The sequence below is a fragment of the Patiria miniata genome, unplaced genomic scaffold (genome assembly GCF_015706575.1).
Source record: "Patiria miniata isolate m_02_andy unplaced genomic scaffold, ASM1570657v1 HiC_scaffold_1, whole genome shotgun sequence".
NCBI classification, from domain to species: Eukaryota; Metazoa; Echinodermata; class Asteroidea; order Valvatida; family Asterinidae; genus Patiria; species Patiria miniata.
Window position 1 is genome coordinate 35,650,884 of NW_024037047.1, and position 18,871 is coordinate 35,669,754.

At 39.9% G+C, this 18,871-nt stretch overlaps 1 protein-coding gene across 1 annotated transcript in view; it reads right to left on the bottom strand.

Moving 5' to 3' along the window:
- The window catches only part of LOC119733210, a 199,410-nt gene that overhangs the window by 81,127 nt on the left and 99,412 nt on the right, over nt 1–18,871 (bottom strand). The window contains 13 exon segments of the mRNA XM_038206800.1: nt 527–827; nt 2,247–2,465; nt 4,018–4,225; nt 5,894–6,048; nt 8,241–8,311; nt 10,160–10,325; nt 11,238–11,377; nt 12,276–12,365; nt 13,590–13,709; nt 14,367–14,527; nt 15,462–15,644; nt 16,923–16,962; nt 17,764–17,976. Of these exon segments, the coding sequence (XP_038062728.1) occupies nt 527–827; nt 2,247–2,465; nt 4,018–4,225; nt 5,894–6,048; nt 8,241–8,311; nt 10,160–10,325; nt 11,238–11,377; nt 12,276–12,365; nt 13,590–13,709; nt 14,367–14,527; nt 15,462–15,644; nt 16,923–16,962; nt 17,764–17,976 (2,067 nt within the window).

An 18,871-nucleotide genomic window follows, 5' to 3' on the forward strand; every position in this document is an offset into this window, starting at 1 on the left:
GAGTACTTGTATTCCGAGTGCAAGTACAAATACGAGTACGAAGTACTTTTATTTCCGAATACGGCCATACGGCAAATGGTTCATTGTGCGTAATTGGCCCAGGCCCAGTCAGACCGATATACAGACCCACTCCAACTAGCTGTTTAATGTGTTTGTCCAGACGTGCCCATTTTTTTTCCAAGTACTGCTGTTCGAGTAAGAGTACTTTGATGATCGAGTACAATTTCGACATGTCGGGTAAGAGTACTTTGCTGCCCGAGTACAAGTACTATCATTTCCAGTACAAGTACTTTGACAATCGAGTACGAGTACTCAACAACAAAACATTACTTGAGTACGAGTACCGAGTACGAGTACTACAACACTGGTATCTTCTAACTTTCAAGGAACAACCACAGCACAATTGACTTCACCCCACATTTCAATGCCATAGCACAAAACCTATTTCAAAGGAGTTGGTAAGCATCATCAATTTATATCTCCTGCATGTGGAAGGAGAGAATTAAATCTTGTAGATTCTGCTCACTTGAATATCCAAGGTGCTCCCTCTCAGTGATATCAATGGTATTCCATGGTACAATCTGATCGCCCCAGATTTCAGGGCCGAACCCAACCCCTTCCTTCTGCATCAAGATGACGGAATCATCATACACCACGGCCGATGCGCGGAGAATGTACGGGTGACTGGTGGAGGTGAAGTCTGGTATGATGCGACCCGTCGGCAGGGTGATGTCGAAGGTCGGCAGGCTGCAGGTAGCTGTGGAAGTGCCTCCACCGTTGTTCACGGCATAAACAGTGAAGTAAAGAGGATGTCCTCCTAGAAGAATCTATAAACAGAAACAAAAACATTCAAGAAAAACGTTCAAATTTCAATACCCCAAAATGTACATGTTTAATTTGTGTTAGCAAACACTATCAACCATAAGGGAATACGGACTAAACAATTTACAATTTTTTGAGTAAATTTATACTATTTTTTATTTTTAATTAATTTTTCCTATAGTAAAGTACAGAAAGCAAATAGAAAATTGCCATAGGAAACATAACAGTGTCCACCAAAGATTTTATGGCACAGCTGTCATTTGTTATATTGATTTTCCACTGCTTCATTACACAAAGTTTCAAAGATACATGTAGCATCCATATAATTTCCCTTCAAATCGACGGAATACCACAAGCATGTCTCTCATTGAAGCCCATAATGGGCTTTCATTAATTTCCATTAATTAATTAACTGAAATGACTTAAATTAGAGGAATAGTCAATCCATGTACCGGGTACACACTGCAAAAACTGTAGTGTTAATTTAACACCATTCGGTATCTATATAGGACAACACCAGTAAAATTTAACACCAGATGGTCCTATATAGACACCAATGGTGTAAATTTAAATTTGCCAACACGGTTGGTACTACATGATATCAGTATGCACTTTCATGCATGTTCACCAGCCATATATACCACATGCACACACCAGTTACAGTCAGTAGAAAACACCCTGTGCTTTCATTATAAATACGAGCGATAAAAACTTGTAAAATAAACAACCGAAAAACATTTGTTTATTTCAGAATAGGAACCAAGTTTTTATTGTGTGAATTAAGTCGTTGAACCCTTTAATTTGGATCATGTCAGTAAAAATGTTGTCGACATCATCTTTGGCCCAGTGTTTTAAACTAGTTACCGATTCTTCCATTTATCATTGCAGCCAATGCAGTTATGGCAGCAGCAACCAGTGCTGATTTTGACGTTGAAGTGACGTTGAAGTGCTAGGTCTTCACATAGTTCTTAGGTAGTTCTTCACAATGCTCATAAACGTTTTTTGACATCCAAGTGTAGTTTAGAAGCATTTTGAGTAAGACAATTTGACAACATGAATGCGTTTTCCGAAGGTTTGGTAGTATTTGGTATTGATTGTGCAAATCTGCATGGAAGCTATGGGGATGTTCGGTATAGCCAAATGTTCAGTATAGTAGTGTTCATTATAGCGACATTCTTCTAGATAATCATTTGTTTTTCAATATAACAGTCATTCAGAAAGTGTACTACTTTATAATCCAGACTTCAAAATTTAGCAGATGACAACTATTGAATGAAGTTCACAAATATCAAATGATCTCAAAACAACATATTCCTATACACCTATAACTATCCATACAAAATTCCCAGACGTACGTCTCAGTCAATAAATCAAGATTTCAGACCTTGGGCACAAACTTTCCCTTGACCTAGGGTACTTCTTACTTGTGAAATGATAGCTAAGGGTCCACCAAACTCTGTCTTAGAGACCACATCGCTGCCTCCAGGTGCCGTCCCAACCTGATAGAAGAATGTCACCAAGCTCTTGTCATCAGCTGCTACCATCTCCAGCTGGAAGGCTGGCTCTGTGTAGTCTAGTCCAGGAACCTGCTCAACACCACACAGATTGGTGTCTGCTGCACTCCTAGTGGATCCAGAGGCATCCTTCATGGGACAAAAATGTTAAAACAACTTTACCGAGTTTCTTAATAAAGAAGAATGAGTGTTGAGGCAATAAATTACATACAGCGACGTAAAGTGGACTCTGACATTTATGCCAGAAATTTGAGGTACCGGTATACAGGTATATATGTACATACATAACAATCAACCTTATGCCTAACAGCCATCTTAGGAGGGCAATGCATTTTTTTTGCTAGGATACACATGAGTGAATATTGTGTGCATTGACTGGTACTGAATTGAAATAGCAAAAGATGCCCTCTATGATGGGCGTTACGCATAAGGTCCATTGCAGGAGGCTTACATCCCTGTAAATACTTGGAAGTACTTTGAACTTTTTCTCTGAATAACTTTGAATGGAATTACTCATGCAAAGCTTCAAAAACATGATACGGGGACAAAGATGTTATTGTTTGAAGGCGAATCAGAGAAACCACGAACAGTTAGAATGTTTTGAGAGAGACACCGATGTTTCAAGAGAGACACCAATGTACAAACTGGAACAACTAAAGTATGGAAACAGTCTAGGAATGCCTGATGTTCCCATATACATGTAATAAGCTTGTACGTGCATGTGTATTTAACACATTAGTATACATTGTAATGGGATGAGCATATTCAATGATAAATTCATAAAACCATATAGTGCTTTAGGCATTTTCTGGCCACTACAGGGAGTAATAGATTTGGTGGTTTCTGGCAATACAGTGACTAAAGGGTTAAAGCCGGAGTCCATCATTTGCAGCTATCCAAAAAACGACTGATGTAATTAGTGTTGAAAAACATACTTGGTTGAAAGATACGTGTAGTAAGGAGACTAAACTCCCTGTGAAAGTGTTCTTTCTGGCAAGCTGTCATTTTGAAGAAATCAGCAAAAGAAGGGCTTTCCAACGGTGCTTCTTAAGACGCACTGTAGGAAATTTAAATTAGTAGTTCGTTTTGTTTTTCGGCGAAGCGTGCGCAAGCGTTGACACGACGCACACGTGGTTGCTATAATTCGTCGGATCAGTAGGCGACATCGTGTAGCTGCAATCGGCTCAGTGAGAACGTGTATCGGATGCTGAATTCAGGCCCAATTGAAAACATGATTCAGCAACTTTTGATTTGAAATCGAGATCCTAGAATGCTGTTTTTCTCGGAATAAAGAGCTGAAGCTGAGCTGAAACTTCGTAATGTTAGTTATGCAGTACCCTTCTTTAGATTTTGAGCACTTTTGTTGCCTCAAACGAACAAAATGCGCAAATTACAAATGATGGACTGTACCTTTAATAACAGCCTGTTCCAGGCAGGACATCACATGTCAAGCCACAAGTACGGATACAATTGAGAAGGGAATGCCTTTTGGCAACAATCCACTTGAATAGGCTGTGATTTGACAATGATGGACTTCATTTATTTGTTATTGACATGTGAGTGACATGTGAGGAGTTGAGTACAACTCTGGATTTTTCTAAAGAGAACAGGAAGATCAAGGTTTTGAGTTGACCAAGAGGGATGACCAAAAAATAACACAGACGTAATAATAATTGTTTACCACTGGTGTTGAGTATGCTTCAATCTCCGGAGGTGATGTATCAGGCTGCTTGGTGTGAATATCAAATATATTACTGTGTATAGTAGGAGCTGTGTAGCGCCATAGTTCCTTCTTGAACAGAATTTTTTTTCCGAAGAAGGGGATTTTCAACGTCACCAAAGCTTTCAGACGAATGATCAGAGGAATCATATCAATGTCCATCTTTAATCTGAAAATGTAAAGGAAGAGAAGTAGGAGAGGTAATTCTCAATATATGTTCCTGTCTTCTTTGTTTAATTTCTTTAATCAGTTCGCACCGGATGACGTGTATATCCGCAAAGGCTTTGCGGCACTCGGAATGGATGACGGATAAACATGCAGGGAGCGAGGCCAGAAAATATCTGTACAAAAGTGCATCAGCGATAATTAGATCAATTTTGACAACTGTAATATGTTCGGTGAATCTAAAACTATTATGATTGCTACTACTTGAAGCATTCCCAAACCACAGTGACCAAGTGTTCAGTGTCTTACCCTTCAACCGTTTGAAGTTAATCATTGCAGATATGTGGATCGGATTTTCAATCTCAGCCAGAACCACATGATTTTACTGGGTTGTTTCATTCAAGTGTCCCCACCATCATGTGAATGTGCAGAACGAGGAGACAGGTTTCATGTTTTACACGATAAGAATATATTGAATTGAATTGAATTTGATATCTCTCAAAAATCTAAGAACTTCTGTGATTTGCGTTTCCTCTACAGGAGTTTTAAGGATTGCTTTTACTTTGTATTATTCCTATCACGGTTTGATAAGCAGGGATAGGTAAATTATCAATCATTCTAAAAGAAGAGCTAGTGTTATCCGTCACTGACTTCTGTCAAACTCCAAATCTGTCCCCTTTTTACCCCTGGCCTTCCGTCAAACCCCCTAAACAAACATTCATACAATATTGGATGGCTTTGAGGGGCTATAAGAATTTATCTTCAGGTAAACTTGAATCCTCGATCCTGATTGGTCGATCCATAGCAACAAGCCCTGCTACATATAACCATGTAGCACGGCCTCGGTCCATACCGCACTCCGCTACAATTCCGTACAACACGCACGTGCAATAGGATAACCGCTGAAAAGTTGGTGTACAGCATGCGTGTTCCATCTTTACTGTGCGTCAAGTTTGCTTGAAGATAAATTCGTTATCACGCTTGCGTTCGTGGAACACGGAATAATGTAATGCATCTGTGTCCCACATACTACGAGGCCGAACACAGATGCACTTCATTATTCCGTGTTCCACTCACGCTCGCGGGATAACTTATGATATTGCACGAGCTATAACAATACTGCACAAGTCGAAGACGAGTGCAATATTGTTATAGCGAATGCAATATATTCTTGTATCCCCCGAAACAAAGCCATCCAATATTATTAGAATTATTTATATCAAGCTGACTAGCTTCATCTGCAAGAACTTCAGGACACTGCCTTTATTTCTCAAATTTTGTTCAACTATTGCGCCGCTCGAAGCTAGTTGTGGCTGCTGACAACAGTGCGCGTACACCTTGCTAGCGCTGTGTCCGCGTTCTACTCCCTGTTTACTGGTTGACTGTGACTTTCTACGCTCTAGATTGTGCGGGAACCAGCAAAAATGCCCGGATGACTCCGATATCAATAACATTGCAGTCTCCGGGTACTTTATTGACAAAATATGGCAGTCATTCAGGTACTTTTTAACGGAAGCATACAATACCCTGATTTATTTTTACCACTGGAAGCCTGATATAAATAATAATATATATTATCCTGGGGTCCGACAGGCGTGTTAGAATAATTTATCTGAATTTCCCATGGCTTATATTAAAGGATACTTAAATTGCTCATTCCCACCTCACTTACCCAACATCCAGTGGGAACTTGGAGAAGAGAATCTCAGCCACAGTCGGGAAGCTAGTGTGTAGAACATCAGCAGTCAGTTGCAGCTCACCATACAGGATGAAGCCAACAGAAACAGCACCCTTTACATATGCACCCACCATAGGTGTTATGCCACCCTAAAAAGACATCAAACACTTCAAATTAACTCCTTTGTGTCAAAGTAAAACTGTTCCTGAACATCATTGAAGCAATTAGACAGAACTTGTTAAAATGGCACTATGTCCTGAAATCCCCCAAAAAGTTATGTTTTGGATTGTTCACAAGGCCTATTTCAAACATCTGGTTGAAAGGAAACCAACCTAATGTCTTACCGTTCCCGAGAAAAGACGAAAAAAAACCCGCTTGTTTACATCGGACATGACAGAGTACGAATACGTTTTTCGTGTCGTTCTCATGTACGCTATACACGTTGTGTGTCTCGGGAACAGCACGCAGTGACCAATCACCAATGCAAAAAATTTTGGTTTCTTCAACGTCCGCAAAAGGCGAACACTTTACGCGTACGAATGAAATCACAACTAGCATCCAAACAGCTCGAATTTATGGGGTTGCAAAAGTGGACCCCGAAATTCGTTCTCGCACGCATAATACAGGAATAACACAAAACGCCCAGTTTTGAAAGGATAGTTGTGTAGATGTTTATATCCTACTTTTAAAAGTTATTTCCGATTATCATCATCTCGTTCAAAGCGCGTTTTGTGGCCCAATTGGGCTGTTCCATGATATAGTGTCCCTTTAATATACTCAGCATGCTAGCACACGCTACACTGACCACAATACAAAGGCAGGGTTTGACTTTAGCGGTAGCCTGCTAGCCAAATGCTAATTGAAATGTGTTCAACTTTTGCTAATAACATTTAACGCTTACCATGAAGACACATTTCATGTTCATGTTTGCATTTATGCCAAGTATGAGCCACCCCTCAACTTCTTTGGTAACATAGGACAGGAAACAAATGACCGTACACCAAAGTTCATGCTTGGCAGTGTAAGGGTCAGTTTGAAAATTATCAAGCTATTTTTGCCTAAAATTTAGGGGCATAAAGGACAAGATGGGTCTCTAACCGCGCGTCTCGCCTGCTTGCGTGATTATCTTTAAAGAGTGACCTCTGACTTTAGTGTCCTCAGATGACCTTTGACCTTGGTATGTGACCTTTTGACATCATTATCATATGAAGGTTGCCATGTTGCATCTATGACTCAAGTTTAGTTCCAGTTGGAATGTAACTTTTCAAATGAGACAATTTTACATTTTTAGCCCGTTTTACAACTTGACCTCAGAAGACCTTTGACCTTGGTATGTGACCTTTGACATCAGTATCATATGAAGGTTGCCATCTTGCATCTACGACCAAAATTTGGTTCCAATTGGACGTCAACTTTTCGAATGAGACCAATTTTTCGAAACGTTTACCAAAATACCACGTACGCACATACAGGGTGAGTAAAAAACAGCGGAACCCAAACCCCAAACAATATATTTCATATTTAAAAAAAAAAGAAGCACCAAAAATAATAATGACTGGAGAGCCAATTTCAAAAGCTACTTTTAAATGAAAAAATTACTGAAATTGCTTACTCCATTCAAAGAATATCACCATTTAAACCCAACGACCCTAAAACCTGTCTCGTCCAAAAAAAGCAATTTATTGTGTGTTTTGACTGTTTGGAACAACAAAGAAAATGGCACAGAATACTTGTTTCAAAAACTGTCACAAACTGTAGTACACAATATCTTGATTAACAACCCTGGTTAGGCAAACAATGTATAAAATCTACTTTTTGAAAAGACGGGCCTTCAAAAGGACTTTGTTGCATATTCTTAACGTTTAAACTAAGATTTCATCGCTGGTGATGTTTGAAGACAATTGTGACGACGATTGTTGAAATCGCATTTTTGGACGAGACAGGTTTTGGGGTCATTGGGTTTAAATGGTGATATTCTTTGAACGGATTGACCAATTTCAGTAATTTTTCCATCTAAAAGTAGCTTATGAAATTGGCTTTCCAAATATATTGTTTGGGGTTTGGGTTCCGCTTTTTTTTTACTCACCCTGTACATGTGGACGGACATACATAGTGATTGCATGGTCTCTTTCCTGAACTTCGTTCAGGCGAGACAAAAAGTACATACATGGTGCCAATATGTTATTTACTATTTCAAAAGAAGCCTCAAGTCGCAGGAAGATGTTCATCCCTGATTGATATGAAATATTTTATTTATCTTTACAAGTGTAATTTGGATCTAATGACAAGACCTTTGCAATAATGGACTGGGAATGAAATAGTCTCAATATTCTAATACTACCTGTGCTTTCATGGACACGAGGCCAACAGATACTGGTATCTCCATGTCAAAGAATCCTCCTGCTTCAATGGCTGAAACAAGAAAAAACATCAATAGTGTGAGACAATTGTTAGCACTTCTACCATTAAATTCTATATGAATTTCATTCTAAACATTTGTAAAAAGGCCCTTTTCCATGTTGATGCCATGTTGTAGAGTCAGTGTGTGTCAGCATATGCAGCACCACTCGTGGATCAATGATTGTCAAACAGAAAGATTGATACAAATACCGTATTAACCAGACTAGGTATGTCATGGGCCAAAATCTGTATCAGGTCTAGAAGCTGAGGTTCGTCTTACTTTCTGGTGTCAACTTGCAATAAGGTCAACTCTACTAATTTGATAGTGCTGACTCTGAATCTGGTTGTTCACATTGGCCCAGATTGCGCATTAACCTTATGACAAAATGTTTCTCTTATTATTTTGCCAATTTTTGGTCGAAAATAGCATCTTTTGCCATAACTTTTATGTTTTATGTTCAAATGCTTTCAAACATGACACAGATAAATAGAAAGTCAGCATGAATAATATAAATCATTATTGAACATTATTTTTTTTTTTGAATCAATCCCTTCAAACATGAGCATGTTGAGATTTTGACGTGGCATTATTTAGTAAGGACTTATATTAAATGTACGTACCTCTGTCGTCCCTTTTACAACACATATCAATCACTAGTCAATTCAGTTTCAAGTTAATAAGTAACACACAGTTTTTTTCCCTCCATTCCCTCACCCAGAATACATATTTTTTGGGTGTAAAACGGGCTTTCAGAATCCATATAGAAAAGACATCGCGCAGTCTTGGAAAAAAATGTCTGTACGTGACATGACATGCGGAAGATAACGTGCGAGCGCGTGGTCTTCGAAATATGTGCACAGTACGCTTTGAATAGCTGGTCAGCTTCGCAATTTTCGTATTCCCCACGGCCAGGAATTAGTGGAGGAACACGCACGCGCCCATGGAGGCAAGGCTGGTACACAATGGCACTGATGCATCGCGATCGCCGTCATGTGGTATGTGCAAACAATATGGCATGCACAGTTTTAAATGAACATGTTCAAAACAGCTTTATAACTGGGAAATGAAGTTGCCACTAAACAGTTAAAACGAGATCGAACGTTACAGGCTTTGGCCCATGGCCTTATGGGGAATGATGGGGAGCAATCTGTTACACTGTTAAAATCAAACTGTTTAAAATTCAAACCTAAACTTCTATATGTCATCCTATGGGCTCCGTGCGCTAGCAAAAGAGGGTGCTTTCTACCCCTTTTGAGAGCTCCGCGGACAGGACACATAACGTGCGAGTACTGTACTGTAATGGTTCGCACGCGAAGTATGCACGACTTCCTGAATGTGCAAAAGCTATTAGCCACCTCCTCTTCAAGTGAGCGTCAGGCGACGGCGGCGCGCGAATACCTTCGAAATTCAACTTGCGATGGTCTCCGAGACTAATCCCTGCCTCCAATAACTTTAGATACAATCGAAATACGCAGTGGATGGATCGGGAACCAGTCTAGGTCACCCCCAACTCTCCTTTTTCTGGCCGTTGATGGGGTACTTGTGCACAGAGCCCATAAATCCAAAAATGAATTGTTCACAAACTTTCGTACATTGAAAAAAAAAACTTTTCATTTTACCGACGCGCATGGCTACGGCGACGCAGGCGCATACCAGAAACAGGAGACTTTTTTTTTTTGCCTAATAATGACATTTTTTTAAGATTCTTTTGAACTTGAGCTAGTTGGATAAGGACCTACAACTAGGTGACTTGGCTAGTCCAATCATTGTTGACTTGCTAGGTTTGGATCAAAATTCAAAGTCAAAGTAATTAGTCAATCTTTGCTTAATCAATTCTCAAACATGCTCTATGATGGTACTTACAAATTTTAAGTAGATAAATCCACCGATTGGTATGCCCCAGCTAGCTTCCAAAAACTTAGCATGTCTTCTTGGGAAAGGAATGGTCCCACTCAGAACGACATCAAATTGCTTAAAGTTGTCATCTGCCTTGCCATTGATGATAACATCAATGAACTCCTCAATCTTCCAATGAAATGAAAAATAGGATTGCAAAATAAGGGTTTCAATTTGCTGGACCTAGCAAAGAATCAAAGCTCACAACGGCAACAAGTTATAGGCAAACTGGAAGGAATTTTGGCTTTTGTGTAGGTGTACAACCTATGACTTAAGATTCTGTGCTTTACGAGTTAGCACAGAACTTTCAATGCTAAGCAAAAGTAAACCAAAGAAGTTTTTTTTTATATGAACGTTTTATCCAATAATGAGTCGTGCAGTTTACAGAAACTAAACAAAGAGACATGAACTTTAACCCTTACTCCCTAGTGTCTTTTACTAAGGACTGGACCAAATCCGCCAAAAGCCATCACTGACCCTGCTTCACATAATGCATTAGGACCAAATCCGCTGAAATCCACAAGCCCACCACTACTTGGTACGCATGGATCGCCTACCAATATCCCCCAAAATGGGGAATTGTTTTTGATGAATTTGGGAAGATTAGGGGCAATTCCACGGTTAGTCACGTTACATTTTCGTAACGTGAGTAACCAATTTTGTGCGTCTTGTTTATCATACATACATGTAACACATTTTTCTGGATGTCATCTTTGGTGCTTAGGTAGGTCTAGGTCTACTCTATCTACCATGGGGATAACAGTTATTAAACCTTTTCAGTAAGGTAATTACAGCCCAAGGAAACTCACTTACATTTTCGTAACGTGAGTAACCAATTTTGTGCGTCTTGTTTATCATACATAACACATTTTTCTGGATGTCATCTTTGGTGCTTAGGTAGGTCTAGGTCTACTCTATCTACCATGGAGATAACAGTTATTAAACCTTTTCAGTAAGGTAATTACAGCCCAAGGAAACTCAGAAGTACATCAAAAATGTAACGTGAGTAACCGTGGAATTGCCCTTATGGTTTTAACTTACAAAGGTCCTAAAGAGAGCACGTAGGTCCTTCATCAACTGAACCACAGTGAATGGGTCGATATTCTGAAGATCCAGCATGGCTTCCAACTCCCCTATGGTCATGTTGGCAATACGTCGGCCAAGAGCATCCAAACCTTTCTCTGTTTGAGGTCAGGGGGTCAACAAAATTAATCCAAGTTATGTAGCATAGGCGGAAGTGTCTACTAGTAAGGATGTGAAAAAAAAACTCCCAATAATCTACATCCCTTAAAGCTTTATTACATACTATCACAAGACATTTCAATGTATAACCTGCACTCCAATACTGCAATAACTTTAAATTAATATACTCTTGTGATAAAAACTCTATAATGATTGCCCCCCACTGGTTTTGATGCGTAATGGCTGACCATCCAATTGGAACCTCTTAAATGTTCTGAGTAAAAATTCATAACTTATAATCAGTACGTCAATATTTCAAAGGAAACATGGTAAAAACCCGTGAAATTTCAATCTGTACTTTAATAGTTATTATTTTTTCTAATACTAATCAATCTGAACAGCAGGGATGTATCAATGTGATGTATGGCATTATCATCATCATCAGTCTCCAAATCCAGCTATGGGACGTTGAGCCACCCACGCCAATCGATCAGTCGAGATGAGCAACAGGGCAGGGGCTGACAGAGCACGGTCAGCCTCAAGTTGTCGCACCCAGGTATTTCGGGGTCGGCCGCGTGGTCGTGACCAACCACGATCAAGCTTGACTCCTGTAGATGCATCAATGAACAGCTTGAGGGCGGCATGTGCTGGGGTGTTGATAGGGAGTCGACCAATGTAACCAAAGATGGAGTGACGCCGTGATGATATGATGGAGCGATGATATGTATGGCATTATGGGACAAACTATAGCCCTTTAAATGCATTTACAAGAAAATGTTTTGGCAACAAGCTTAAGTCTCTGGAAGGTTTCTTGCAGAGGGAAATCTCACTTTGGTAAACTAGAAATGCATGTTACTTTTTTGGGTAATCTAGCTCCTATAATTGAAAAGTACATACGTGTTAATCCTCCACCAATAATGACATCGCCCTGCCATGTGCCCGAGTCAGCGCCAGGACTGAGACTAAGGTCAAACAAGCTAGCTCCCCCTGAAACAAAACAAGCACACCACTTGGACTGTATATCATTAAACGTGCTGCCATGAGTGGAATTGAACCTGTAACCTTCCAAGCGGATGTCATACATCTTAATAGGATTTACCAAACTTCGGGTTCATTGCCTGCTTCAGCTTCATCTCAGTTTGGAGAATCATTATAAAGCTCTTCATGTCTAAACCAAATGGAAATGGTCTTAACTGTGTCTCATAGGACTTGATGTTGCTTGGGCACAACATGGATACATACTGAGCTGAATCTCCAAAGTCAGGGGTCTAAAATCTCCTGAAGCAAAACTGGAGACAAAGCCCGAGGTTAACAGATGAACCCCATATAATAAGGGAATAAATGTGTGCTTTGGAGGTTTTAAACACTTTGTTTAAGACCGGTTGGAGTTTGGATGCTGATAATTACCCAAGACGAAGTCTGGATGCTGATAATAGCCCGAGCCAAAGGCGAGGGTAATTATCAGCATCCAGATTCAGCTAGTCTTAAACATAGTGTTCAATACCGACCAAGAACATTACCCTTTTCGGTAAAAAAACTGGTCCAAAATTCAAAACAAGTCAAAAATTATAATTGTTAAACGATTTCGATCAACAAACCTCCCCTCTGGCTATGCAATGGTAAGGCCCTCTGGTAAACAACTCCTTATCAGGAGATTGATGCGAAATTAGCGGAAACCCGCTAGCCAAATGCTAGTCAAAACAGGGGCGGTTTAGTCAAACTATTCCTAAGTAGCCAGGCTGGCGAGTCAAAAAATTATTAGGATACGACAAAAATGGAAGGATAGGAAGATAAAATACAACATGCGGCTAGTAAAAATGCCCGCGGGCTAGTTAACGGTCTGTTTCAGTAGCCCGCCTGGCTAGTGAATAAAAAAGTTAAGGTCGAACCCCGTACACAACGCAGATGTACCGGTGTAGTGTGAATTTAGGACCATGAAATACTGACTCACTGATGCGTATGTGTGTGATGCGTATGCCTACGTGAGGATTGCGAGCGTTCAACCAATAAAACGGTGCTGGCACCGGATTTAAAAGGAGTCAAAAATTCTTGTGACACTGGAAAAGTGTTTTAGCCCAGCCAGCCATGTCTTTATCAATTGTTTATGTCTTTATCATGATGGGCTATCAACCCATAGGAATGGGTAAAATGTCTTGGGTATTTATGAATACATGTTTATCACTCACTACTCCATTCATCTTTTAGTATTACCTGCAGTCACTGAGAGTGACAGGTCCCTTCTCCTTCTCCCGGTAACAGGAGTTTCATCTTCATCACCAAAGATGAGAAGACCCATGGAGCGACGGCTTGCTGTACCTGATTCAGCAATCCCTGTAACAATGACAAAGCTCGACTGAAATACCCATACATACCTCAGACAGTTGGACCATCAGCTTAATCATCACTAATACAACCTCAAATTTATAACTGCTTCATCGCACTTTTATTCCCCATGGACTCCGTACATAGAAAGATGTTGGACGATTACGGGGAGGGACTTGAGAACATTGCTGCCATACTCCTCATGCTCACAAAAGTAGACACAGGTTTGAGTATACTCGGAATAAAATTAATCAATCTTCCTTCGCATCGTACTCGGAAACCAGTACGTACACATACTGTGTCTCACCCAAGGAGCTCTCAAGATTGTTCCAAAAGCGCCGTCTACTGTCCATACATGGAGTCTATTGAAACAAATATGTTTTTCCCAGAGCTACAGCTTTCCATATAATTTTATGTCTCATATTCATACCCCTAGCGGCAAGACTCAACAAATACAATCAGGTTCTCACTTTTGCTCTCTGTCTCATAAAGACTATTTGAGAAGATGCCCAACTTGCAGCAGTACTGGTGATGGGCAAAACCTTCAACTAAAATAAGTTAGGTTCCTCTTTAGGACCCCTCTGAGCTCAACACTTGGTTATTAAAACTAACGTTTGTAGCTTTATCTTAAATTCATTTCAGACTAACAAGAAGAATGAAACTCACTGGGCTTGACAACTTTCTCCGGCTGCAGTTTAGTCATGGCGTTATCCTCCGCTGAATACGAAGTGGAGCCTCCACTGAGAATGGTCTTAAAGTAGGCCCTGGCCTTGTCTATAGGATTAGCTGTCAGGTCTTCGGTGCTGTCCAGTTCCTCAGCAGATTCACTAGCATTACATGGAGTACACCAAAGAAATTTGTGACAAGAATGATAGTTAATGGACTCTTGAATACATCCAAATCAGGCCAAGGGTTTGAGATGTGATGGTGAAAGGCTTTCAAGTAGAAGTAGGTAAAGAACCTACAAAGCTGAAACTACCTTATCAAAAATTGCCTAAAACTTCCCTGAAATGACATCCTTTACCTTGTGAATGACTGTTATTCTTGCGTTTGTTACATTATCAAGGACCTTTCTTGAAATTCTTAATTTTTAATACAACAATGTATTTTGAAGTGATTGACTCCTTTAAAAGGTGGAGTAGATCATTTGCAGCTACTTGTATTCATAAACTTACCAAATTATTGTTGAAAAGTTTACTTGGTTTAAAGATAGTAATGGCACTAAACTCCCTGTGAATTTATTCCTTCTGGCATGCTGTCATTTTGAAGAAAACAATAAAAGAAGGTTGTTTCCAAAGATGCGTCTAGTGACACATTGTTGGAAATTTCCATTAGCACTTGGTTTTGTATTTGGGCGAATCCATGGATGGGTGCTCGCTAGTGTTGACACGACGCGTGCATGCGATTGCTATTATATGTCGGCTTAGTGCGTATCATCGCGAAGTTGCAATCGGCTGCATGAAAACGTGTCTCAAAAAATGACTTGCCAACTTTTGAAATGAAATCGACATCCTGGAATATTGTTTTCTCAGAATATACAGCATTCACATAGCTAAAACTTCATCAGTTGTTAAGCATCCTTCTTTAGATTTTGAGCAGTTGTTGCTTCTAACGAAAAAAAAAAAGGACAAATGACAAATGGTCTACTCTACCTTTAACCTTACACATACACGTACTCTCATGGGATGTGTCATTTTGACTAACACTTTTGAAATGAAAGAGCTTAGTTCTGATTAAACTTTGAGTTTTAAGTCCACTCACAGGTCGTCCACACTTCTTCGCTTCCTCCTTGTGGTGCTGCCTCCTCCTTGATCATCACAATGAGATTCTGAGAACATCTCATCTCTGAGAATGACGATGGGTTCATCACACACACCCTGCCAACACAAGCTGATGTCTAGATCCACATCATAGATAGTATTGTGGGGCCGCTCTACATCATACCTACATGCACATAGACAATTGTCGAGGAAATTTCAAGTTAAATGTAGCATAGAAACAATCCTGGATCCTGATTGGTCGATCCATGGCAAGAGTAGTGTGATATTATCCTCATACCATGGTAAATATAGCACTCTGTGTATCGCACTATTCCAAGATGCACGTGTACAGTATGGCTTTACGATAGAGAACAGACACACAATGGGAGAACAAAAGATCCTTTCAGTCCTCGAGCGTTGGGTCTTTGTTGAAAACGGTCCTCGATCATATGGTAAAGGTGCTTAGTCTATGGGAGAGTGTTATATGTGACCGGCTTCACAAAAAAGGGTATTAAGTCACGCTGAGCATTATTGGGTAATGGCCTGCTCAACACTGAGAGGGTAACAATTTTGTCAAATGTGGTTTTCATTTTGCGCCATAAATGACATCTTAAAGACCTACAGAGTCAGGTTTCATTCTCAGAAATGTTGATTTTGATGAACAAAGTGGAAAAACAACCATTTTTGTGTGCATCGTTCTGTTGTTCTACAACAAAGCCAGCTATTTCAAAGCCTGTTTTCTCAGTTGTGTAATTTGAACTCTAAGGAAGTAATTAATATGCAAATGTGTCATATCTCCAGGATGGGAGGGGTATGGAGCTCTGTTATATACGAAATGAAAGCTACATTGTGGGTTTTCCAACCATGTATATAACTCAATATAACCTTTTTGCGACAAAATAATCTTTTTTGTGGAGCTGGTCACATATTACAGGGACAAAGGGAAACACAAAGCATTGTCCTAGGGCATATAGAAATTCACGACTGTGTGTTTGCATGTGTGTAATTGGATAACCACTCACAGCATGCAGGTTGCATCTCTACTGTGTATCATGTTTGCTTCAAGATATATTTGTTATCCCACTCGGCCTTAGGCTTGTGGGCCACAGACGTATTACATTATTCTGTGTCCCACTTGCGCTCGTGTGATAACAATAATCAATCTTTACACTCTAACACTACATCACAAATCAAGTTTGTACAAAGAGCACAGGTGAGTAAAACCTAGCTTTTGAGCAGCTGCTGCAGAGACACATCTGTTGAATCTGAATGTAATCTGTTACCACCACACAGACCAACTCCCATTTTCAAGCTTGTGATTCCCTTAAAAAAGGCTAATCTTATCTCAAGCATTTTGACACTCAGGTCTGCCATGAATGTTGCAACTGTGTACAGACAACTCCCCATCTTCATTGCACGTATACCTGCCCTCTTTACAAAACCTAGGAATGATCAACCTTACCTGATCTTCAGAACTCCCAGCTTTTTCTCAAAGGAATGAGCTGGGGAGATAAGAAACAAAATAACCATAAACTTAGTCATTACACTCTAGCAGGGATCTCAAACCAATATTCAAGTTCCAGCTGAAAGAATCTCTTTGGAAAAAGTTCACTTTGAACAGAAACAACATTGGGAACAGTTGCATATATCCTGAAATAATAACAGTCTCAGAGTGAATGCATGCTGGTGGAAAGTGTTCCACTGTAAAGTAGACAGGAGAAAACAAAGGGAAAGTTTCATAGCAAATCAGTGAGTGGTCCTCATCATATATATCACAGGGTTCGACTTTAGCGGTAGCCCGCTAGCCAAATGCTAGTCAAAACAGCGGCAGGCTAGTCAAACTATTCCCTTCAGTTGCGAGTCAACAATTACTGGGCTACAGCAGAAAGGCCAGGAGGAAAAATACATCCTTAAATTCAGAAAGCAAACCTATATCAATTTGTGCCTAATTGTATAACTGTTTAGGGTTAAATTATTAGATCTGTTTATTTAAAACACTGACAAGATTTCCTCAGGATACACGTTTTTACATGTGTGCACATCGTTGTTTATGAGACACTCAATAAAAGAAAAACATGCGGGCTAGGGAAAATGCCCGCGGGCTAGTTAAGAGTCTATTTCAGTAGCCCGGCTGGCTAGTGAAAAAAAAAATTAAGGTTGAACCCTGATATCACTGTCTCAATTAATAACTAATCTGTGGGACGCTAAACTATTTTGAAAATTTTTAGTTACACTCATTAAAAATGTTAATGAAAAAAGTGTCTCTTTGGAAGCAAAAAGGTAGACAATGGAATTGTTCTTACTCTGCAGTAGTTGTATGCCAATCGTCTCAACGTGACTCCATTTCTCAAATCCAAATGAGAAAGTGCGAGCACAAGGATCCAGCTTGACCCAGACAGAAAATGACCTCTGAACTATGCCCAGGTCAAAGTTCAAGCAACAACCAACCCCAAGGCATGACTGATCCAGGGAACAGAATGGTGCGACAGATGATGGTACAGCAAGTGAACTGCAACCTGTTTAAAAACAAAAAAAGGTGTCACTAATTATGCTGTATTACAGAATTTATGGTTAAAACGATCAAAACTCTGCCATTGTATTTCTGGCTCAAACTAAACATTTGGATCAGTATTAGGTTCTGCCTTTCACCGATTATAAACACTGTATACTCAGTGTGTTACCTCCTGAGTAAAAGTTGGAACCAAATCACTCAAACCCACAACCTCCTGCTTTCTAGTGCAGACGTCTTACCACCCGACCCCTAAACCAATATAATATACATATATTGAGTGGATCAGCGTGGAATGGGAGGAATATTATCGCAAGGTAAAATATGGACTTTTCCATTTCGCGAGGCGAAGCTGAGTGAACTGGAAAAGTCCAGGTTTTACCGAGCAATAATATTCCTCTCATTTCACAATTGAAAGCCACTCAATATTTGTTTTATATAACTGACATATAGATCTTTGTCATTTGATATATTTGAACTTTTATTTTAATACAAAATTGGTGAAAAATGTATTGCTCTCTTCCAAACCACCCCTTCACGAAAATGTTTGAACCCAACGCTGTAGCGGCTCTTTGGAACAATATGCGCTACGTCCAACACTGAACGCGCAAGCCAGCATGCATTTGCACACAAATACCGCGTCATGGAACAAGACTGATCCTAACTGTTGAATAGTATTTCCCATTCCCCATGGGTGGATAGTACTTTTTGAGCCCCGATGTGAATGGCAGTAATAACGAATGACACATGATGTGAGTTCTACCAATCAAATGACAAGGAACCAGAGGAACCATCCAGAGGAACCGTCAGCCTACAATCATTCCAACTTGATGTAAAATGGAGAAACTGGGAACTTGGAGCTTGACCCCTACAGTTCAGACAGCACAAAGCTTTGGTCTGAT